The sequence below is a fragment of the Orcinus orca genome, chromosome 1, assembly GCF_937001465.1.
Source record: "Orcinus orca chromosome 1, mOrcOrc1.1, whole genome shotgun sequence".
In the NCBI taxonomy this organism is placed as follows: Eukaryota; Metazoa; Chordata; class Mammalia; order Artiodactyla; family Delphinidae; genus Orcinus; species Orcinus orca.
In genome coordinates, this window is record NC_064559.1 from 205,164,980 (window position 1) to 205,190,043 (window position 25,064).

Consider the following 25,064-nt stretch of genomic DNA (forward strand, 5'->3'; position numbering starts at 1 on the left):
GGGTTCGTTATACTTTTATCACTAAACCTATGTCTGAAAATTTCCCTAATGTTTTAAAATGTAATTGTTGTCATGATACTCACTGGTTTGGAAAAACTTATCGGGCAGTTTAACTTGATTTGGGACACACTGTCTGCTGTATCATTCAGACTTGTAAGACGCTTGAGGCAGAAATGGATCAGAATCCCAGCACTGAAGTCCCCTCAGCGGGAGGAGGGCCATCGTCCCTCAGGAGGAGACACAACAGAGAATGGGAATTCCCACCATGTGCCGGCGCCACTGCAGCAGGCCCGAAACCCTACCTGGACCCTTCCAAGCTCCCCTCCTATGAGCCACCACATCCCACCCCACACGCCTGGCCTCGGTCAGGCTGGTTTCCTTGCTAAAGCCCATAGTCACACGCCTGTTCTTCTCCATAACTCCTCTTAGGTTGTTCCTCCTGCCTGAAGTTGCTGGAGTTGGAAAAAAAAACAGACCAGAAACAGGACTCCTCAAATTTCAGATAAGTGACAAATAGTTTGTAGTATAAGGAGCTCCACCTGGAACACCCTCTGTCCTGGTTTCCTGATTACAGGACCTCTGGGCACTCATTTTGAGGAAGTCTTCAGGAGTGGCTCTGGAGACTTCCCTGCTGACGCTCCAAATGCAGCATTTCTCTGCCCGCCCTCCCTAACTGCAAGCAGCCTGGCGACAGAGGCTGATGACAGGTGCTGAAGGGTGCTCCCTTTAGCACCTCAAGTGATGAGTGTTCCGAGAACTACTTCCTGGTCATGCAGAAGGGTGGGGACAGGTGGCAGCTCAGAGTGGTGAGAAGCCAGTGTGAGTGGCAACTCTCCATCAGGGCTACAACATTTCAGAGCCGGAAGGGGCCTCAAAAATCATTGTTTTGGGGGCTTCCCTGGAGGTCCAGTGGTTAAGAATCCGTGCTGCCAATGCAGGGGACTCAGGTTCGATCCCTGGTCCGGGAACTAGGATCCCACAAGCCTTGCAGTGCGGCCAAAAAAAAAACCACAAAAAAACATCACTTTTCTTTACAGAAAGGGAATCTGAGAGACAAGTGACTGCCCCCATAGGCTGACCGACATGCCTGGAGCTAGAAACCCGCCTCCCAGGCAGAAGCTTCTTCTGCTGACTCACAGGCAACAGGGCTGCAGGGTGATGTTCTGGTACCAGCATGGGCAGCTGGGTGCCCTTCTTCCTCTTTTTGTTGATTAAGAGTGAACTGTTGCTCATACCCCTCCTTCCTCTGACTGGGCATTCACTGCCCCAGTTCCAAGGAAATGCTAACACTGGGCGAGTTCAACTTAGTCCATCTGTATGGACTGAACACATCAGACATCACCATCAGACTACCATACTGTTGAAAGTTTTATTTCTTTGTATTTATCCACTTTGGGTGAATGCAAATTTCAAGATTTGACTAAAACCTCATTCTTTGAAAAGTAATACATTACACAAGGAGTAAAGAGGTTAAGAGCACAGGTTCTGAAGACAAACTGCTCGTTCAAGCTTCAGTTTTGCCATTCACACCAGTCACCTAATTGTGCCCATTTCCCTTATGATATAAGGCACATGTTAGCACATGCCGGGCCCAATTATTAAGTGCTCAATAAGTGCTGACATTATTAAGTTCAAACAGCACCACTGGTGAACTAGGTACAGATTTTAGAGATGGATACTGTCTATGCCTTCTCATAGTTAGGTGGACGCTATGGTGAACATTTTAGATCAAGAGGCCTTTGGGAGTAATTATGAGAATGGTGGAGGAATGGATGTCCCGTGGCACCCAGAAATAAATGTCAAAGGAGCCCATTTCATAATATAGCAACTTCCGGGCCCCCAGAGAAGTGACTTGGAGAGGGTGGGGTAAGGATGACAGCAGCCCCACCACTGCTGTGCATGCTGACCTTGGGGGGATGCTTCCTTCTACCCTGTAGTGAGATACTCAAGGGGGCAGGAAAAGAAAGAGCATCCTTTGACCCAGGAGATGAGGCTAAATCACCCCCTTGGCTCAATCGCACTAGGCATCAGTGCCCCAGTTCCAAGGAACTGCTAACAAGTGCTGTTCACACTTGTCCACTTACCAGGCAAACAACAACACAGATCTCCCCATATGCTGTAGGCGCAACTGAATGAAGCTGCAGTAAAGGACTTCTACTGAACGTTCTTTTGCTGCTTCAAATTAGACAAGGTAAGAGGTAAGGGAGTACAACACATAAAAAACACCAGCATCAAACAAAACACCAGCTCTACACACTTCCTAAACTCTTAAATTCACATTACAAGAGCCAAGTATGAAAAAGGTATGGTAGGGAACAAACAATGGCATTTTTCCCCTCTTCCTCAACAGAAGCCACAACAGTTACTGATATTTATTCCCTTGTGAAATTCATTGTCTTATTTCATTATCCAAAGAGGAAGTTCTGTCCTTAAGGATACCCTAAACTATGTTATTACCTTGTGGCATTAGCAGCATCCTGGTACTGGGACAAAAAGGCAAGCAGCTCCTTCCATATACAAAGTTGTTGATCCATAAATAGCACAACAATGGGATCATTTCACTGTTACCAGGTCTCCTGGGAGGGTCCCCACATGCCTTACCCAGTGGGCCCTGAGGTCAATATACTCACAGCTAAGCAGACTGTGAGCACTTCTAGGCAGGAAGGCATCAAAGTAGAAAAGAAGTTTCTAGCACTGGAAACTTCCTGCAGTTCACACACAGTTCATATAAACTAAGTGTAGTTTTCCAGGAGAAGAAATCAAAGTTACATTTTGATAACTTCATCTGTTTCTCGATTGTTATTTTTCAGTACTGCTACAATTCTTAAACTCCGAAAAGCTGAGGAGTGGAAGAATGATCCTCACCTCTACAATCTGAGATTATAACCTTGCATTTGTTCAGCAGATAAGAGACTGAAGCTATTGGGTGCCAGGCTTTGCTCTCCTCCGTCTTTGAGAAGTCGGCCTGTTGACTTCATAAGAATAAGCCACGAGCTGTAGAATTTACATTTGCCAAGTTTATTTAACATTTTCCTTTTTTAAATGGTGGCTTCAGATCTGACTATCTAACTGCACAGGTATAAGTACATTTTTTTCTCCTACAGAGGTATAAATCCTTTAGAGTGGTGTAGGTATGAAATGTAAATTATTAGATGTAGGTATGTAAAGGTAAATTATTCTACTTTCTTCTTTTAAAATTATTATTATTATTTTGGGGGGCTGCGTCAGGTCCTTGTTGCTGCGCGTGGGCTTTCTCTAGTTGCGGCGAACGGGGGCTACTCTTCACTGCCATGCACGGGCTTCTCACTGCGGTGGCTTCTCTTGTTGTGGAGCACGGGCTCTAGGGCACACGGGCTTCAATAGTTGTGGCACGAGGGCTCAGTAGTTGTGGCGCACGGGCTTAGTTGCTACGCGGCATGTGGGATCTTCCCAGACCAGGGCTCGAACCCGTGTCCCCTGCATTGGCAGGTGGATTCTTAACCACTGTGCCACCAGGGAAGTCCCTATTCTACTTTCATTAGAAATTTAACTTTAGTCCTCTTTCTATCACAGAGTGATTTTCATGAACCATAAAACTATTCTAGAAAAAGCTATTTCTGGTCTTTTTGTTTTATTAATTGGTAAAACTTCCACAAAATTTTAATCAGTAGCAAACCATATAACAAGTTTGTGTTTTTAACATAACGTTATGACTTCAATTATTATTTGAGTGTTCTACTTTGGGTAAAGTTCCTACAAAAGGACAAGAAGAGAAAAAGTATAAGAAAACAGACTCTTTTTCTGCTTAAATCCACAAATGGCAGGTTCACAGTGGGCTGGAATAGAACCAGCAGGGGTCTTCAGAAACTCGAGAGTTTTAGATTGAGGCTGTGGAGATTTCTTCCACAAGCCACTCATCAGGAACCAAAATTCTGAGCTAAAGGAACTGCTGGGGGGCTTTCCTGGTGGTGCAGTGGTTGAGAATCTGCCTGCCAATGCTGGGGACACGGGTTCGAGCCCTGGTCCGGGAAGATCCTACATGCCACGGAGCAACTAAGCCCATGTGGCACAACTACTGAGCCGGTGCTCTACAGCCTGTGTGCCGCAACTACTGAGCCCACATACCACAACTACTGAAGTCTGCGCGGCTAGAGCCCGTGCTCCGCAACAAGAGAAGCCACCACAATGAGAAGCCCGCGCACCACAATGAAGAGTAGCCCCCGCTCCGCTGCAACTAGAGAAAGCCCGCGCACAGCAACGAAGACCCAACGCAGCCACAAAAAGAAAGAGGAACTGCTGGGCTGGTCCAGTGTGGCATTTCTCGTGTCCTTTCACCATCTGATTAAGCTACCAGTAAAGGCTAAGAGCATTCACACCTCACAAAATCCTTGAGTGAGATCTCTCATTCTCTGTGGTTCTCTCTGCGTCAGGTTAGCACGACATCCCTTCTATACAGAGATGGCAGATGGCCAGGGCTGGACCAGGAGCCACAACAGGGCTGTGCTAAGAGAATCTGTGCATAACGTGGGGAAGGCAGAGGCTCCCTGCCTCTCGTGGGCATCAGAAACACCCGTGTACCTTTCTAAACATTCCAGGGCTTGGACCCCTCTCCCTGCCTCTACAGGTGGGGCTGCAGTTAAGCGTGCCTAGCAAAGCTTCACTGGCCTTCTGATGTGTGCTGGAGAGAACCAGCTCCTGGCGTAGTTTCTGCCAGGACTTCACAGCCGGTATTTTGCACAGCTGGAGATGACTGATCAGTGATGCATTTTACAAGATCACTATTTTAAGAATTCTTCGGCCACCCTGAGTGAGCGCTGCCCAGGAAAAAAGGCATGCATAAAATGTTCGTTCCTTTCGTAACTAAAATTAGGATCTTAAATGGTCTCTTTACTTTTCACACTTTACTTCTCTTTCTGTGGTAAAGCCAGGATGTCTTTTTTGAATTCTTTTTGTAGTTAGTTTGATTGAATGTTCTTCTACAAGGTTCTTCTACAATTAGTTCTGCTACACATCTCTTGTTTTAAAGATAAAGAGGGGACTTCCCTGGTGGTGCAGTGGTTAAGAATCCACCTACCAATGCAGGGGACACGGTTCGAGCCCTGGTCCGGGAAGATCCCACATGCCACAGAGCAACTAAGCCCACGTGCCACAACTACTGAAGCCTACGCTCTAGAGCCCGCGAGCCACAACTGCTGAAGCCCACGTGCCACAACTACTGAAGCCCACACGCCTAGAGCCCGTGCTCTGCAACGAGAAGCCACCACAATGAGAAGCCCACGCACCGCAACGTAGAGTAGCCCCAGCTTGACGCAACTAGAGAAAGCCCGTGCACAGCAACGAAGACCCAATGCAGCCAAAGATAAATAAATAAATTTATAATAATAATAAAAAATAAAGATAAAGGGATTTGTATATTAAATGTTCTTCTACAATTAGCTCTGCTACTAATCTCTTGTTTTAAAGATAAAGGGATTTGTATATTCCTAAAAAAAAAATTGAAATCATTCACCTTAGTAACTTCTGATAAAGATAAACCTGATTTTAAATTACTACTGATTTTTACCAACCTTTTAAACTTTAATTTATTAAAGAGGATCACAATTCCTTCCCCCATTTACTAACACCCACACTGTTTCAAATTCCCAAAAGGAAAGTCCACAATACCATGCTGGAGAATTTCTCATGTGTCAGCTTCTGCAGTTTTTCTCTGCAAAGGAGCTAGGATCACCCCAACATTCCTCTCCTCACTCTCGGAGCTATACAAACTATGCTTCTCAATATATTCCTGGACAAGGTCTGGTACCAAGTAGCGAATGCTCTGGCCCCTTCTGAGGGCTCGCCGGATCTTTGTGGATGAGATGTCATTGGTGATCCATTCATTCACCAGGTGAATGTTGTTCTGGTGTTTCCACAGCACGTCGGATTCATAGATGAATTTCTGAGCATCATTTCCAGCCCGAGTAATACATATAAGCCCATAGTCTCCCACGATTTTGGTGATATCCTCACCCTTCCACAGATTGGGCACACCAAAGGACTCCAAGAGATCTGCTCCACACAGCAACTTCACCTTTGGCACACCTGGGAAGGAGAAGAAAACAGAGCTTCAGGGTTTGCCTTTTTTTCTTTTTTTAAAAAAATATTTATTTATTTATTTGGTCGTGTCGGGTCTTAGTTGTGGCAGGCGGGCTTCTTCGCTGCAGCTTGCAGGCTCCTTAGTTGTGGCATACAAACTCTTAGTTGCGGCATGCATCTGGGATCTAGTTCCTGGACCAGGGATCGAACCCAGGCCCCCTGCATTAGGAGTGCAGAGTCTTAACCACTGCGCCACCAGGGAAGTCCCAGGGTTTGCCTTTTTAATAACGCTCTGCATCAAAATGAATGCGTATGTGTGTTCTTCTGGCTAGAGGGTTCATAGTTTCTATCACATTCAGATTCTCTAAAAAGAGATCCAGGATCCCTCAAAAGTTAAGGTTGACCTCCTGCAGGATAAATAAGCTCAGGGTGCCTCTGACTCTCCCCTCCTTCCATCATAAAACTAACAAGGGGTGGGGAATTCCCTGGTGGCCTGGTGGTTAGGATTCCGGGTTTCCAATGCCATGGCCTGAGTTCAATCCCTGGTCGGGGAACTGAGATCCCGCAAGTTGTGCAGTGCAGCAAAAGGGGAAAAAAAAAAGAAAAGAAAACTGACAAGGGGCATTTTCCAGGCACCCACACATACTGAATATGAAAGTAAAATACAAAGGGGGCTTGCTCAGCTCTAGAGTCTTAACAGCTATCATTGGTAAGTCCTGGCAAAACATACAGACCTTTTGTTTTTGTTTGCTCTAGTGATTTCTTTTGACTACAATCTTGTCTTTGTTCAGCCCACTTCCTCTTCCGTCCAGGCCTTTCCAGTACAGGTGAGCCCTGCTGCTGATCACAGCTACTGGCTTCCAGCTTCTCTTGATGGTGTCTATAAAGCAACAAAGCAATAGAACATTTCTCTTTCTCACTATGCTCAACCGAAACGTCATCCCTCTGGAGATGCCTAAGAGCCTCTGATGCAATGTTAAAGGTTGGGAGCTGGGCTTCCCTGGTGGCGCAGTGGTTGGGAATCCGCCTGCCAATGCAGGGGACATGGGTTTGTGCCCCGGTCTGGGAAGATCCCACATGCCGCGGAGCGGCTAGGCCCCTGAGCCATGGCGGCTGAGCCTGCGCGTCTGGAGCCTAGGCCCGCATACCGCAAAAAAAAAAAAAAAAAAAAAAAGGTTGGGAGCTGTTAAACACATTTAACCACAGGTACGATGCCCAACTACTCAGAATGGATGCCTTCGAACACATAGTACTGCTGGGTCAGAACGGATGCTGGCTAGGATATGGCATGGCAGCCCTGGGCTCTGGCTGTCAAGAATGGAAAGCAAGGAAAATCCTGGGAGCACAGCAAATGGTAGCTATTACTATTCTAAGCTGTATGTGTCTGTGTCATAAAAACAAGCATTAACATTGATTACAGAAAGTAAGTCCCCTAAATACCAATGAGGTCCCTTCTGAGAGCACGTTCATAAGTCCAACAAAGTTGGACTTTGTTGTTCTTAAGTCCAACAAAGTTAGCCTAGGTACCCAACTAACACAATCGGCTATATAGTACTGTACTGTAATAGGTTTATAATACTTTTCACACAAATAATACATAAAAAGCAAACAAGTATATACTGGACCCCGACAAGTAATCTCTTACCATGTCAGCGTGGTGGCCAGACCCTATAGACTGGGACAGTTTAAGAGCAGCATCGTTGGCAGCAGAAGCAGGAACAGTTTCCTGACTCCAACTGCAGTTAAGGAGGCATGACCTTGAAACAAGCCACCACTTCTACTCTTCCAGCCCTTTCAACATTTCTGCATGAGCACCTAAAATCCCTTTCTGCTTAAAATGCTCAGAGTGGTTTCTATTTCCTATCATAAGCCTAACTGATATGGTTAGAACCAGAAGGTTCGAACCCTAAGAACAGACATTAGACAGGTTTTTCCAAAAGTCCTGGTGTTTTATACTCAAGAGAACATTCAGCAATAATTAGATGTTACTCACTCTGGTTTCTGAACCCTTAAACTGGAGCTGTTTCAGCGTTCTGAGCATGGCGATTTGTGACAACGCCCATATGCTGTCAGGGAAGCAGCTCCCAAAACCAGCTCTCTCCGTGATCAAGCATCATGGCTTCTCTTCCTTAAATTACCTGCCTCTCTCTTTTATACTTAAGAAGACTGACCACAGTAACATCATCTTACAACTTTACCTTTCTCACTTGGGGCACAGACAGGCCAGGTGTGCTTCCTCTATTCTTTAATAGGGATATACAGTTAACAAGTGTGCAAACATCTCAAAACACAGTGACAGCCATAAAGGCTGAGCACCACCCACACCCTGTTACCATGTGATAACCTCACACAGCAATGGCATGGCAAAGCTGACTGCACCATGGATACCTTAGCACCGTGGCAGTCTCTATCCAATCCTGTTGAAGACTTTCCCATGTATCAACTTCCAACCATTTTGAGTTCTTGGTGGCGAGTTCTGCCATGATAACTCGGTGATGGGCAGAGATGAGTCCTTTCTTCTTATATGCATCGCCGACGGGAGAAATTATGCCTTTGATAACTTCATATTTCCCTGGGTAAAGAAGCAGATTTGATATGAGGTATTATAACAAATTAGATTTTATGCACAGGAAATATCATCAATATGGTTTCATAATCACAGATTTCCCCCCTCCTCCTTTTTTCACAGGGATCCAGGTTTATTTATTTACTTTTAATTGTGGTAAAATATACATAAAATTTACCATTTAAGCTATTTTAAGTGTACAGTACTGTGACATGTTGTACGACCATCACCACTGTCCATCTCCAGAACTCTTTCAACTTCCCCAAGTGAAATTTCTGTACCCATCAAACACTGACTCCCCATTCCTCAGCAGTTTAAATTTTGATTGATGTTGCCAAACTGCCTTGTAAAAAGCCTTAATCTATTTGTGTACACAGGAGCCCATTCCTTCCCAACACCTGATATTTGACATTATCAAGTTTCAAAACTTGTGTCAATGTGATGGGAAGAATATATCTCATTTTTTATTTTAGTTCCCTGATCATTAGTGAGTTTGGACACCCATCCACCTATCAGCACACAGCATGATCACTTATGTAACAAAACAAAATAAATCTGTGTGTATGTAGGGGAGAAAAAGTTTTCCTCGACCCTCTTAGGGTCCCTGGCGGGGTGTGAAACTGACAAAGATAGATTAACAGGAGAAAAGCATACAAATTTACATAATGTAAGATTTATGTGACACGGGAGCCTTCATAAGGAAATGAAGACTCCAAGAAACAGTTAAACCTAAGTACAGTAAGTCCCCTACATATGAACCTTCGAGTTGCGAACTTTCAAAGATGTGAACGTGTGTTCGCATGTCCAATCACATAAGTTAGTTAACATGTCTGGCGTACACTGTCACGTGCACCGCATCCTCTACAAGTGGTTGTGCTTTTGTGTACTTTACTGTACAGTACTGTAAGGGTACAGTAGTATAGTATCTTTATTTCTAGCTAGATTTGCAAGAGGACGACTTCACTGAACTCCTTGCTGTGCAACACAAGGAGCTTACTAATGAAGCTGTGATGGAATTGGAGGCCCAGAGAAAGGACAAAGAGAGAGGAGAGGAAGAAGTAACTGAAGAGATTCACGACTCAGGAAATGGCAAGGGGATTTTCTTTATTTGAGGCGGCACTGTTAGTTATTGAGGCATAGGACCTGAACATAGAACGGTACACGAAGGTTGCAGCAGCCGTTCAGAATGCAATCCAGGGCTACCAAGTCATCTATGATGAGAAAAAAAGAGCTACTACCTAGATTGTTTTTTCAAGACGGTAGATGGAATTGAATCCAACAAGGAACCAAGGAACCAGAACCTGTGCCATCAGCATCAGGCGTGAGTGACATTGCAGCTCACCCTCCGTCTCCTGTTGCTGACGATCCTTCAGCTCTACCATCTCCCACCTCCTCTCCCTCCTCCAGTCAGTAACTCTTCTTGCCTGTTCACTCGATGCCAGCCCCTGTATGCCAGCTGTTGTCCTGTACTACTGTTTTTCAAGGTACTGTACTGTAAGATTAAAAATGTTTTATTTTTTGTGTTTGCTTGTTTTTTATGTATTATTTGTGTGAAAAGTATTATAAACCCATTACAGTACAGTACTATATAGCCAATTGTGCTAGTTGGGTACCTAGGCTAACTCTGTTGAACTTACAAACAAATTGGACTTATGAACTCACTCTTGGAACGGAACTTGTTCTATATAAGGGACTTACTGTATTTTTATGCTAGATTAGATGAAGGGTAAACAGTCATGGCGGAATACGATAGGGCAAAGAGTACAAGGTAAGTGTAGAAAACTCAGGGGAATTTACTAAAGAATGTTTGCTTGACTTCCCTTTGTCTTCAGAGATAAGGATGCTCCTTTTCTCCGGGTTTAGGGAGAGCACCTCTCACGTGAACGTTTTACGATCTGCTTCAGGGAAGAGGGGTGGAGGGAGGAGGCCAGAGTGACCTTCCTGCCTCTGCTGTTTTATCAAAGTCCTTCCGCTTAAAATATCCAATATGCCAAAGTGCTGTATTGTAGGGCAGTGCATCCTGAACCCCATCATTGCTTTTGGCTACTCTTCCTACCTGTTCCATTCATGTAGTCCCTGGCCAGCTCAAATAGCCTGAGGTGCATATTGGTGATAGGATTAAAGGAACCACAAGCAAGGAGAACCACTTCTGTCTTCTCTGAGTTTTCCATGCTGAGAATTTGAAGTTGTAGATCTAAATGGAAAACTCTGACACCTCTCTTATTGTCTACAAAGGAAAAAGAAAGTAAGTTCAGTTACAGGGCTTCTGATGTCTTTCCATGTTCTCATTCCAAAGAGGTGGAATAAATAGTTAGCTTCACTGACTATGCTGGGTGAATTGCAAAAATGGCCCCTTTTCTCCATCCTTCCTTTTCAATGTGAATTTGCAGCTCTTACCATAAAGGGATGGAATCTCCTTCGCACCCTTTGTGACTTGCTTTGGCCCAAACAATGTGGCACATGGGAAAGTGTTCCCATTCTGAGCCTAGGCCTTCGAGGTGTTGTACACTCCCACTCTCTTTTGGACTCCTGCCCCTGACCTGAAAACAAACCCAGGCTAGCCTGCTGGAGGATGACAGAACTTGCAGGAGAGAGCTGGTACTCCGGCTGACAGACAGCTAACCATCAGCTATGTGGTTGAGGCCATCCTATACCATCCAAACCCCAGACAATCTGCTTAGATGCACGAGCAAGTCCAGGTGAGATTAGCTGAGCCTGGATCAGATCAGCAAACCCACAAGCTGAGCCTAGACTCATGAGCAAAAATGAATGTTTGTTTTGCAACTGCACTATTGTGGCCGGGTTAACAGATACAATGACATTATCATCCACCAAATATAACTCCCCAACAACCCGTCCTTCAAAACCGTATTTTGCCTCTTAGTCAACATGGTCATGTTATCACTTTCAACTGAGTAACAGTTTACAACGGACAAACTCTTTTCCATATCAGTTATTCCATTTGATCCTTCCATAACCCTAATGAAGTAATGCAAGGCAACTGAGTTTAAAATTTTATTAAAAATTTTTTATTAGGGCTTCCCTGGTGGCGCAGTGGTTAAGAATCCACCTGCCAATGCAGGTTCGAGCCCTGGTCTGGGAAGATCCCACATGCTGCGGAGCAACTAAGCCCATGCGCCACAACTACTGAGTATGCGCTCTAGAGCCCATGAGCCACAACTACCGAACCTGTGTGCCGCAACTACTGAAGTCCACGCACCTAGAGCCCACGAGCCACAACTATTGAGCCCACATGCTGCAACTACTGAAGCCCACGCGCCTAGAGCCCGTGCTCCGCAAAAAGAGAAGCCACCACAATGAGAAGCCCGCGCACCGCAATGAAGAGTAGCCCCCGCTCACTGCAACTATAGAAAGCCCGTGGGCAGCAACGAAGACCCAACGCAGCCAAAAAATAAATTAAACAAATTAAAAAAAATTTTTTTTAATTAAACGAATTCACGTATATAGATTTGAAATCGTAGGGTGACAAAAGGCCCATAATGGAAGCAACAGTCATTGGCCATATCTCACCCACCAACCCCTCCAACCAAGTCCCTAAGAGGTGACCACTTTTAACTTTTTCAGCTATTTCTTCTGGTCGAATCTATCGTAATTCTATATTATGTGCTTATAATATTATTTCTTAATTTATTCAAAGAGTGTCTATTTACTTTCTCTCATGATCAAAGAAAATTAGCTCATACACCCCCATTACACTCAGGCTATATACTTGGGAAGTTTGGGAGAGAGTCGTGAGGGTGTATGAGAGCTAATCCTCATAGATTATGTATAGGGGGGAGAGATAGAGAGAATCTCTAGTCTATGCTGAAAGTCACCTTCTCCCACAATTCTGAAGGCATTGCTTCTAGACTGCAGTGCTAACAGTGAGAAATCCAAAGTCACTTCCAGTAATTCTGATCCTTTTAATGTGGCTTATATTATTTCTCCCTTGAAGCTTACGAGAACTCTGTCCCCAAATGTTATGAAATTTTACAGTGATGTTCTCCAGTGTGGCTCTATTTTCATCTATTGTGCTGGGCCCTGAGCAGGCCCTTTCAATCTCAGAACTCATAACCTGCAGTTCTATAAAATGTCCTTGAGTTATTTCATGGATGATTTTCTACCTTCCATTTTCTCTGTTCTCTTTGGAAATGCCTAAGAGTTAGAGCTGAAGCACCGGGACTGGTCTTCCAATTTTCTTACCCTTTCTCTTCTCTTTTCCATCTCTTACCTTCATGCTCTAATTTCTAAATATCCTCAAATTCATCCTCCAATCCACCTATTGAGGTTTTCATTTCTGCTATTATATTCAGTTTTTTTTTTTTTTTCCTTTGGGCCACATCTCAAGGTTTTCAGTATCTTAGTTCCCCGACCAGGAATCGAACCTGGGCCCTCGGCAGTGAAAGTGCTGAGTCCTAACCACTGGACTGCCAGGGAATTCCCAATACTCAATGTTTTAGACCTTTGTCCTCTGAATGTTACTTTTTATGGTATTCTGTTCTTGTTTCACCAATGCATTATGCTCTCTTATTTCTCTACCAATATTAATGATACATTTTATATTGCCTTCAAAGAGCTGATAGGAAGTTCTAAGTGGGTAGGTAGGGCTTCTGCACAGTGGGTTTCATTGTATGGTAACTTGGCTGTATTACAGGTCTTTCTCCTGGGATTGGTCAGCGTCCATAAAAAAAGTATCCTCCAACCTCCTGCCTATATAGCATAACAGCTACAAACCCCTGCTCTGAAATCAGGCTGTCCAGGTTCACACCACAGCTCCAATACTTACATGAGCTGGATGACCTTGGGCAACCTAACCTTCCTTTTGCCCCAGTTTTTCTGTCTTAAAACAGAGAAAATAATATTACCTACCTCATGATTATTGTGAGAATTAAATGAGACAATACACATATGCTACATAAAGCTGCTTTTGGCAAGTAACAAACACACTATGAATATAGCAATTATTTATGTTGCATATCATGTTGCTGTAATTCAACTCCTTTTTTTAAAAAAATTATTTATTTATTTATTTATGGCTGCGTTGGGTCTTCATTGCTACACGCGGGCTTTCTCTAGTTGCAGCAAGAGGGGGCTACTCTTTGTTGCGGTGCACGGGCTTCTCATTGCGGTGGCTTCTCTTGTTGCGGAGCACAGATTCTAGACGCAGAGGCTTCAGTAGTTGTGGCTCACGGGCTCTAGAGCACAGGCTCAGGAGTTGTGGCACATGGGCTTAGTTGCTCCGTGGCATATGGGATCTTCCCGGACCAGGGATTGAACCCTTGTCCCCTGCATTGGCAGGTGGATTCTTAACCACTGCGCCACCAGGAAAGTCCCTCAACTCTTTTTGATCTTCAAAAGAAATTTATTTCAAATGGTTCAATCAACTATTATTACTCTACTGAATCTGTTTTTTCATGGAGGCTTTTTTCCTGAAATTCTTTCTCTAATCTGGGCTGAAAATCTCTAACCCATTGTGCATCTGTCATTCTGAAATATGACATTTCACCTCTCTCCTAAGGGAGATCCCCTATTTCTTAGAACCATGTCATTGTCTTTCTTGTTTTTCTTCCTAATTTTTCTGGAGCATATCCTCAAATAGCTTCATAATAAAGGGCAAATGGGAGATAAAATAAATGTCTTTATTCTTCCTTAACTGAGAGAATTCTAGGCTGCAATTTTCTTTTAAAATTATGAATGCATTCTTCATTGTTTTCTGGCACCGAACACTGCTGTTGAAAGTCTGGTGCTATTCTGATTCTTGTTCCTTTTCATGTAACCTGCTTTGTCTTTTTGGAAGATCTGAAGCATGTTCTTTTTATCCCAAATGCCATAATGATGCATCATAGTGGGGGTCTTTTTCATTCATTGTGCTGGGACTCAGTGAAGCTGTCTATCTCCAACTCAAAGCACTCAGTTCTTTAATAAACACTCCCTATTAACTATCAATAAATAAAATACTTTCAGGAGTTCCCCGGATGCCAAATTGCTCAAAGTGTTTTGGGAACTTTTAGGGAATCACCTGTAGAGCCTGAAGTATTTTTATAATTAAAGTTGAAACATAACGAATGACAATAAAGAAACCAACATTTGGGAATTCCCTGGCAGTCCAGTGGTTAGGACTCTGAGCTCTCACTGCTGAGGGCATGGGTTCAATCCCTGGTCAGGGAATTATGATCCCACAAGCCTCATGGCGTGGCCAAAAAAAAAAAAAGTAAACTAACATTTATATGATACTTTCTAACTTACAAACTACTTTTCATGCACATTATAATTTAATTCTCACCATAAAAGAACAAAAAATGGCCAGACATTTAGTTTGTTCTGAATAATAACCTATTGTTAGATATTTAGTTTTTCTAGTTAATCATCTATCATTGGTCATTTAGATTTATCTAATTTTTCACTATTACAAACATCTCGAAGAAATAATAAGTTGAGAATGAGTTGGAAATTAAGGCTATAAAACATCTCACTGTGTACCTGTAAGCCTTGCCAACACTCAGAAGACCTGTATCAGGACCGTTTATTTGTAGCCCAATTGTGTTCAGACCCAATTGTTAGTCTGATCAACTTACTTTTGCTCAGATTTTATGCTCGCGTGAGACAAAGTTAGTGAGTGGCAGAACCAGGGCTAGAATTTAGGTTTCCTGACTCCTAGGTTCTCTCTCACCAAAAAGAAAAATTCGAGATAAATTGGAGCTGTGTAGATTGGAAATGAGCCCTTCTGGCTGAAGAGTTGCGGAATGTGAACTTCAGTTCCTTAGACAACAGGAAACTTTGACGGTTTCTGAGCAATGGAGTGACAACAGGGTTCTAGAAAAACAATGCTCTAGAAAAACAATGCTCTAGAAAAATAAGGTGACAAGAGTCTTTAAAAATCCTTATATGGTTGTATGATCTTGACCTGATCACTTAATTCTGTGTCTTAAGTTTCCTCAACTGTAAAATAGAGATCATGATATGTTACGGCAAAGTGCTTATGACAGTGCCTGATGCATTGTCAAACAGCTACCAAATAAATGATAGCTGTTATTTGTGAGGAAAGTGATAATACTGATGATGGTGATGCTATTGGATTAACTGGAAGGGGCAAAACGATAGGAAGGCCAGTTACAAAGTAATGAAAGCTTCAATTTAAGTACAGTCAGTGGGAATGGAAATTAGGAAACATTTATTCAATAAATACTTGAGGTCTACTCCAAACAGTGGCAGGGATCACAGGGACACTGCTAATTGTTAATAGGAAATAAAGGAGAGAAGAGTCAATAATGCTCCACACAGCATTAAAAAAATGAGTTCACTGGTTAGAATGATTTAAATGTCCTACCTTTCAATTATCATCCCAAGGATGATACCAGGATTCACTTGGGGCTTGTTCCCCCCCCCACTCCTTATCTGCCCCCCCAATTCCCATGCAAAGTACCTGTGGTATTACGGAGTGGCCCTGGGCCCACAGGGAAATCAGGGTATCTGGCCAGCTACTGAGCATGCTCTCAAGGACCATGGTGGAGGGGCTTGATTCAGCTGGATTCCAGCGTCAGTTCCAGCCCCACCCATCTCGAGTTTCAGGTACCACTCCCCAGGGGGACTAAGCTGTGAGCTGAAGAACAGTAAGCTTGAGAGCAGGAGGTGCAGATCCCCTGGGAGCTGCTGGCTGTGCAGGGAAGGATGGAACAAAGAGCTTGAAGCCCCTCCCTGACCTTGGGGGCGAGCTCAGGTTTCCAGGTCCTCCCCAAGGGAAGGGGTGGGGAAGGGGTTGGGGCAAGCTGATCTCTCAGCTTAAAGGAAGCTTTCTCTCTTTTCACATTCATGACCTGTCTCAAATATCCAGCTCAGTTCTATTAATTCACTGTTAGCACAGCCAGCTTTAGACTTTAGATCCTCAAAGCCATAGAAGAATTAGGTTACAGCGAGCTTCTATCTATCATAGCTTAGAGTGGCTTTCAAAGAACAAGGATCTGACCCTCTCCATTGGAGAGTACTTCCTCCGAATCCCCGAAGGGTTCGTGTGGAGGGAAGGGGGCCTCGGCAGGTGAAGAATGAGTGTAGAGGAGGTTTGGAAGCTCTAACGGGACTGTTCTGGGTCTTCCTTGCCTTTTGCTCCAGGTGCTCAAGGACCAGGGCCACCATGATTCACTTCTGTCTGGCTCATACAGCCTATCACTTGCACTGCTGGCTGCCAAGATCTCATCAGCTCAGGCTGTAAGTGCCCCTCGTCAGCCCACTGTGGCAAAAAGTTCATTTCTTCCTGAGGCTGGCCTGAGGTTGAAGTAAAATTTATTTTCAACTTTAAAATCACTGACTTGAAGTTTCAAAAACATTGATGTGTAAACATTAATGAAACATTTTGTAAACATTAAGTCAGTTTTTAAAACATTAACTTAAAAAAAAAACTGTTTGGCTTTTCTTGTCACACTTCAGAATGCTCAATATAATTAAATCTATTTTGACCGACTGTTAATGCAATTGACTTGACAACTTCTCAGATTTACACCTCTAAAGCGACACTATTCCTTTTAAAATAGTAACCTTAAACATGTAACCATATTCTAGTTCTAACAATGTGCCATTGCTTTAGTCTGGGGGTATATATATATATATATTTTTTTTTTTTTTTTTTTTGCGGTACGCAGGCCTCTCACTGTTGTGACCTCTCCCGTTGCGGAGCACAGGCTCCAGATGCGCAGGCTCAGCGGCCATGGCTCACAGGCCCAGCCGCTCCGCGGCATGTGGGATCCTCCCGGACTGGGGCACGAACCCAGTCCCCTGAATTGGCAGGCGGACTCTCAACCACTGCACCACCAGGGAAGCCCTGGGGGTATATTTTGAAATTGCTTTTTGTTTTGAGTACCTTCACTGGGGGTAAATCTTTGTCTTTGGAGGGGAGATTTAATTTCTACAAATACCCTAAAGTCATTCGGTGCTAAATCCAATTAATAAAATAAATGAAGGTGAATAACAGTTTACAGTAAAGAGGTAGAACTATTAGTTAAGGAATAAGATTTTCCTACATGTGTGGAAACTATGTAAGTGTAATCTCAAAAGAATTTCAAAATTGAGCGGTAACCACAGACCTCATTTGGTTGTGTAAGTTGTGGTAGGTACGTTAACTCACTCAGTGTGAACCATCTGGCTGGGGGGAGAGCGAGCACAGTACAGGGCCACAGGGTCCTAACCATGCTGTAGCTCACCCTCTGCTGTAGCTCTACTGCTCGCTACTACTAGGTGTTTGTCCTCAGACTAGACATTTAATGTTTCTGAGCCTCGGTTTCCTCATTTATAAAATGGGAAACCACAGTCCCATTTCATAGGATTGTGTGCATATTAAATGAGAAAGTGAATAAAAAATGTGACACATTTGTCTACTAATTATGAATATTAATAATTCTTACTATTGCTTGTGGGTTGTCTTATGGCATTAACTTACAGCCATGGTAAAGAAACGAAGGTTCTCAGGGACTTCTCTGGTGGTCCAGTGGCTAAGGCTCCATGCTCCCAATGCAGGGTGCCCAGGTTCGATCCTGGTCAGGGAACTAGATCCCACATGCTGCAACTAAAGATCCCGCATGCCGCAACTAAGACCCAGCACAGCCACAGTAACTAAATAAATAAACAAATAAATAAGAAAGCAAGGTTCTCAAGACTCCTTAGAGACCAGTAATCACAGTGATATAGTAGGAGCTCAATAAATGGTTACTATTATTCTTACTAAAGTATTATTAGACATAATTTTGCTGTAATGGGATGGATCTTAGTTCATCTTTGCTATGTTTAAAACTTTTATTTCTGTGGTTTGATGTAACATTCTCGTGAAACAGAACTTGAATTTGGTTTCTTGAGGGCATTTTATCACTGAAAAAGTAATGTATCATGTAACTCACTGTGTCCCATGCAGCCAAGTGACAGTGTTCCTGTTTGGGATCACCATTCTGACCCTCCAGTTCTATGTTCTGCTGAAGTAAGTTCTTTCTCCAGCCAACCCCCTCCCCTGGCAGCTCAGCATGCACGTCTTACCTGTGGAGATGGCTCGGGTGCCCTCTGCCATTCCTGTTATGTGTTTAATTGCAGCCTGCCCCATTGTTTTGCCCCTATTATCAATCGTAGTCACCTGTTTCACCTCTTCGAAGAGTCAAAAATCTCAGTACAGCCAGGAGAGCTGGGATTTGGGCAGATTGAGTTTAACTTTTAGTCAACAGTTATTTCTTCTAGTATAAGAAGTCGTCAAATGGGAAACAACGAGAGCACCGACGTTTCAATTTATAAATTCCCTAGAGAGCAGTCCCAACAGCCTAGCATTAGCTAACTTCTGCAAGGCTGAGGGTGACACAGGCACACTCAACCAGATTATGACCTGACCTGTTATTTCAGATTCTATGCTGGAAAGTAGTTTTGGCTGAAAAAGGCAGTTAATACCTTTTTCGGGCAAACGAGGCAAATGCAATTTGATACATTCAAAATCAACTGCAGTTCTAAAAATCCTAAAAAAAAATCTGAAAACTTAAGTGATGGGGAAGGAATGGAAACCGTGACACTCCTTGTAATTAGCCTAACTCAAACTTGCCAGCTTCTACTATAAGAGGTTTGTGTGTGGTAGGGCATATTTCCTTACTCCAGAATTTCCACAAAATGCTTTTTCACCAAAATATCAAATTAACATGAATTAGAAAAATGGTAAACATTATTTGTCCACCAATTAAGATATTAGTAACTCTTAATAATATTTTTATTAATGCTAGCATTAATTAATTTGCAGTCACAGTAAAGTAACCAAGGTTCTTAAGAGGAGTGAGTTGCCTGGAGCCAAATGAACCTAGTGCCACAATTAGAATTCAAGGATCAGGGCCTTCTGGTGTTACACTAACAGCGTGGATTTCTTCTAATAAGTAATCAATTTATGTATGACCCAGGGTATTGATTTTTAGGCCCAGATCTTCTCGATACTGCAGTCAACCTCTCCTCACCAACCTGGTTGGTAATATCATCTTTACTTTCTTCACAATTGGTAAGTGTGCAGTCATTCTGTCAGGCACTTTTAAGTGTCTACTATTTGCCAGACACTACTAGAATAAAAACGGGTAGAATAGGACTTCTTGCTCTTCAAGAGCTCAAAGACCGAAACCTAAGAAGAAATTCACATTTAGAATTCAGGTGAAGGGAATTCTTCTTTTTGGTTTTAGTTTTTGGCCATGCCGCACGGCAGGCGGGATCTTAGTACCCCAACCAGGGATCGAACCCGTGCCCCACTGCAGTGGAAGTACAGAATCTTAACCACTGGACCGCCAGGGAAGTCCCTGAAGTGAATTCTTAAAAAGTTCCTTAGTATCTCTTTTAGTCATCCTACAACTTGAATATGAACCCAAATTAAATTAAATACTAATGTTTTGTTTTGATGTTATAAAATTCTTTACAGTTATAAAAATATCAGATTTATCCACTCATTCACTAAATAGTTACTAAGGAGATGATATAGGTAGAAAAACAGGGACCTCAACTAATTGAAGTCAAAAAATGATACAGAAGAGTTGGACTCTGAAATGTGCTGAAGTTTTAGGAACACCTTAAACTAGTATATTTTACTTATATTTTCCTTTGTATGTACTTTTAAGAGTGATGTGAACTTTAAATTAAGACTATGTCTAAATTTTTATAAAGTGAAAAAAGTTATTGGATGCCTTTAACATGGTTCTAGAAAGAGCCTCCAGAGAATTCCCTGGTGGGAGGCCAGCTCAAACAGTAATCCCACAACAGCAGGAGCCACTTCTTCTCTCTGACCTTCCTTGCCCTCATTTCTAAAATGGAGATAAAAATACCTGCTTCACAGTTTTGCTGTAAGGTTTAAATGAAATAATGGGGGAATTAAAAAAAAAACTGTCACAGTTATTATCACTAGCATTGCCGATAGTAAGCACATGACCTCGATCAAAGGAAAACCTTAGCCTGGCTAGGTTTTGAGCACTTTTGTTCCACAATAGATACATGAGGAAACACCTTCTATTTAGGGTCTGCATTCAAGAGTATACTTCTGAATGAAATAATGCCATTTTGCAGCAACTATATGATATCACTTATATGTGGAATCTAAAATATGATACAAATGAGTATATCTACAAAACAGAAATAGGCTCACAGACATACAGAACAGACTTGTGGTTGCCAAGGAGAAGGGGGAGTGGGGGAGGGAAGGATTGGGAGTTTGGGGTTAGCAGATGCAAACTATTATATATAGGATGGATCAACAACAAGGAACTATAATCAATATCCTGTGATAAACCATCATGGAAAAGAACTTGAAACAAATATATGTATAACTGACTCACTTTGCTATACAGTAGAAATTAACAAGACATTGTAAATCAACTATACTTCAATAAAAAAAAAAAGAGAAATGTATTTCTGAGATAATTCAACCCAGTAAACTGAGGCTGTTCTGCTGTCCTTTTAGGTTTTACCGTGCTGCTTACTCAGATGGAACCGGTCCCACAGGCACTAAAGAGGATGTTTTCTGTATTTGGTGTGGGGTCCTTCAGTGAAGGAGTCTGCACCGTAGTGTTAACATTTTTGGCAACCGACTGTGTACGTTCTTAAATACTGAATTTCCAAAGGCTCATCTTAACCTGAAAGCTTGGCTGTATACAATGCACCATTAGTCCTCAACATTTATTTTCTACTTACACTAGGAATAGAGATGGAGAGATAGAACTCCTCAGTAGACACATCACAGTTAAAACATTTCAACAGGGAAAGTTTAAAAATTCCATGAGAGATTTTTCTTTTTGTAGAGTGAAGTCTGCTTTACTAGAATTAAAAAAAAAAAAGTTAAGACATTAATCAACAGTGGTAGGAACTGCTGGACGGGGTTGGCACATTAAGCAGCGAGCTTTCCATCTCCCGCTAAGTTGGTGCCTTTGTTTAAACCCTTTCAGCAAAAACATTTAAAATATGTATTGCAATTAAAAGACAAGTATTCCTAACAGTTCTTTCTTCCTCCCAAATATAGGAAAAAAGGACTCCTGAACTTTACTACTTGTCTGTGATGCTTTCAGTAAGCAGCGTGGTTTCTACAGGTAAGCAAAAACTTCCCAAGTAACCCATACCTATTTAAAGGCTTAACCAGTCCTTCAAGGGAAGTAAATGCTCAGGTAGGATTCTTACATTGCAAGGGGAATGTATAGCTCCTCTTAAGGCAGGAGCTCCAAGAAGCTGCAGAGTTTTAAAAGCAAAGAAAAAGCAGAGAGGGTTAGAATGGGATATAAAAAGCCATCCTTCTCACATTATTTCCACTCCATTTAATTAGATCCCATTCTTTATCCTACAGTGTTTTGCTCAAGCCTGGGGCTGACTTGGCTGGCCAGTGTAACCTGTCAAAGGCCAGATGCTAAATCAACAGTCTGAAGCTGACATCTGAGCCTTGCTGGTCCCCTGCCTTAGATATATGTCTTGGCAGGTTAAGCCTTTTCCAGCAGCCTTGTCATCTGACTACTGCCAGCAAACATGTGACCATCTCCACCCTGCCACTCCTAGATGAAGTGGGGTCAGCTGAACATCAGAGCCACGACAACAAGAAGCACAGCAAAACCAGTCACTGGGAAGAAATTTGTCAGGTGACAACATTAATGAGCACTGACAATGGATAAAAAGGAATCGTTCAACCAAAATCACTGGGTCGATATCACAAGCAAATTCAGCCCCAGTAAGGATCTCCTATTAGATACTTTCAAGATCATTAGTACTTTGACTTTCTGAACCTCCTTTTCTGTTTCAGTGAAGTTAGTAGCATCAGCTGGATGGCCACTATAAAAGTATTGAGAAGGAAAAAGAAAAATATAGATCTTAGTAATGAACAAAGGTCTAGTTTCAAAAGAACACAGTGATCCAGAGTGTATATTTGAACAAGGTCAATCTATCACTTCTTTAAAAGTGCAGCGGGAGATTTTAGAGTAAAACTCATCACGATCTCCCCTACCTGGGCTACACCAATCTCTTGCATCATGACAGTCAACTGCTGTCTAGAGAAAATAGCCAACTGACCTGCATGATGTTGTCTTTTGACTTGTTCTGTGTGTATGCACAGATTCTGAGGGATTTTAAGTAGTAGCTAGATACTCACAGATGCTCTCAAAGTCTTTAGTAAGTGGAGATAATGCCATTTCTTGAGGGGAAGAACAGTATCTCTTGGCAGAAGGAACAAGTTTAATACAAACATCTCGCAACACATCTATGACAGACACAGATCTTCACAAATGGGAATGATTGTTTTCCATCTGCTTCTCTGTTCAGGTGATACTTGCTGCAGGGGAAGTTACCCACCAACACACTATCCATCCACCACACTGACATTTTCTGAGCACCTTTCACATTCCAGGCATAGCGCTAAAACTTAGGAGTTAGAAACGCAAGTAACTCATAGGTTAACAGTGAAATCCCCTGAAATAATTCTTTTACTATGGGTAACAGAAACTATTTAAAAGTAACACAGCCTTTTACATTCTCTAGACCTCATTAACCAAATATCAACATGTCAGATGAATGTCAACTTATCTCAAGATAGGATTTTTATCAGAAGTTTCTTTTTTTCTGAACTATCTTGCCCCTCACCCCCAAACCTGATCTACTTGAAGATCTCAGCTGATGACAAACCCATCCTCCCAGTTGCTACAGTCAAGTACCTCAAATCATCCTAAATGCATTGTTTTTCTTTTCCCACACCCCATCAGGAAGTCCTAATGGCTTCACCTTCAAAATACATACAGAATCCAACCATTTTTCGCTAGTTGGAAATTTTTAACTGACTTTTCTAAATGCAAGAGGCTGCTTCTTAAGACCAAGGCTTCTTGGTACTTCTTTTTTTAAAAACTAATTTATTCATTTGGTTGCTCCGGGTCTTAGTAGCAGCAGGTGGGCTTGCAGGCTCCTTAGTTGCAGCACATGTGCTCCTTAGTTGTGGCTCCAGGGCTCCTTAGTTGCGGCACACGGGTCCCTTAGTTGTGGCATGTGAACTCTTAGTTGCAGTATGCATGTGGGACCTAGTTCCCTGACCAGGGGTCGAACCCGGGCCCCCAGTATTGGGAGCGTGGAGTCTAACCCACTGCGTCACCAGGGAAGTCCCTGCTTGGTACTTCTGTGTCTTGAAATTATGCAACATTCTTAACGTAACTCCAGAAAACGAAATTCTGTTTCTTAATTGATAAGCATAACTTGAAGCAAAATTTAACCAGCACCTTAACCCATAACCTATAAAACTGAATTTTCATGCACATTTATGCTTTTATCATTTCCTCCAAAACCAACTCACCAGAGTTAATTTCATTAAGAAACATTTATTTTATGCTACCAATATCGTATGAAATACAAAGCATGCTCTTTCTCCACACAGGTGAAAAGTATAAAATTTTAAACTGCTATTTTTTAGCCCCTCATAACTTAGACAGCCATGATCAGCAATCGTCCCTCATAGACTGACAACACTTTCTGCTATAACCCATGTTTGCTCCGAGTGGAAAACTTTTGCTGAGCAACTTCATGGGGGATGCTTTGTTTTAGCGGTTCTCAATCTGGGACCTGGGCTTCAGAGGTACAAAGTCTCTGAAGTTGTAAGCAAAATGTTGGGCATGTGCACCTATGAGCAACTTTCTGGGAGAATGTAAAAGGAAGTTTGAGAAAATAAAAACATTAAGCATTACACTCATTAAATTTACTATAAGAAAAAAAATACTTGATGTTTGACATCCACTACTCTCCATTTAAAATTTAAAAAACAGGGCTTCCCTGGTGGCGCAGTGGTTGAGAGTCCGCCTGCCAATGCAGGGGACACGGGTTCGTGCCCTGGTCCGGGAAGATCCCACATGCCGTGGAGAGGCTGGGCCCGTGAGCCACGGCCACTGAGCCTGCGTGTCCGGAGCCTGTGCTCCGCAACGGGAGAGGACACAACAGTGAGAGGCCTGCGTACCGCAAAAAAAAAAAAAAAAAAAAAAAAAATTTAAAGTTAGTCTTCACACTACTTTTTCCACAGCTGCTAAACCCTAGAAGTGAAAACTTTCTAATTACTAATTGAATTGAATTGAATATTGAATTTCTAAATGCTCACCTAATCTGAAAGCTTGGGTATATTCAATATACCATTAGTCTTCAATATATACTTTCTACTTAGATTAAAATTAAATATATGTAAAAATGGAATTCCTAATTAGACATATGTCATAGTTAAACATTTCACTGGAGAAAGGTCAAAAAATTCCACAAAGAATTCTCTTCCTTTTTCTACTTTACTATAATTTTTTCTAAGTTAATATGGAACTGTTGGAAGATTGTTTTAGGGTGTCCCCATGCTCAGAGTTTGGATTTTATCCTGTAGGGAATGGGGATGTTTTAGAGGGCTTAAATAGGGAGTAATATATCAATGCACTTTAGAAATAATTCTCAGGACTTCCCTGGTGGCACAGTGGTT

At 42.5% G+C, this 25,064-nt stretch overlaps 2 protein-coding genes across 3 annotated transcripts in view; one reads left to right on the top strand and one right to left on the bottom strand.

The window, feature by feature from the left end:
- The window catches only part of CLSTN1 (calsyntenin 1), a 523,112-nt gene that overhangs the window by 316,695 nt on the left and 181,353 nt on the right, over positions 1–25,064 (top strand). The window lies entirely within an intron of this gene.
- Positions 2,239–24,457, bottom strand: NMNAT1 (nicotinamide nucleotide adenylyltransferase 1). 2 transcript variants are annotated; one of them, XM_033432888.2, is made up of 6 exons: positions 21,773–24,457; positions 21,293–21,415; positions 10,677–10,847; positions 8,443–8,626; positions 6,789–6,934; positions 2,239–6,060 (listed from the first exon to the last, which is right to left on the bottom strand). In XM_033432888.2, the coding sequence occupies exons 3-6, from the start codon at positions 10,789–10,791 to the stop codon at positions 5,660–5,662; spliced, it is 846 nt and encodes a 281-aa protein (XP_033288779.1). In that variant the 5' UTR covers positions 10,792–10,847; positions 21,293–21,415; positions 21,773–24,457; the 3' UTR covers positions 2,239–5,659. The 2 variants fall into 2 exon arrangements, with proteins under 2 accessions (XP_033288779.1, XP_049568690.1); XM_049712733.1 differs by having other exon boundaries at positions 21,715–24,457.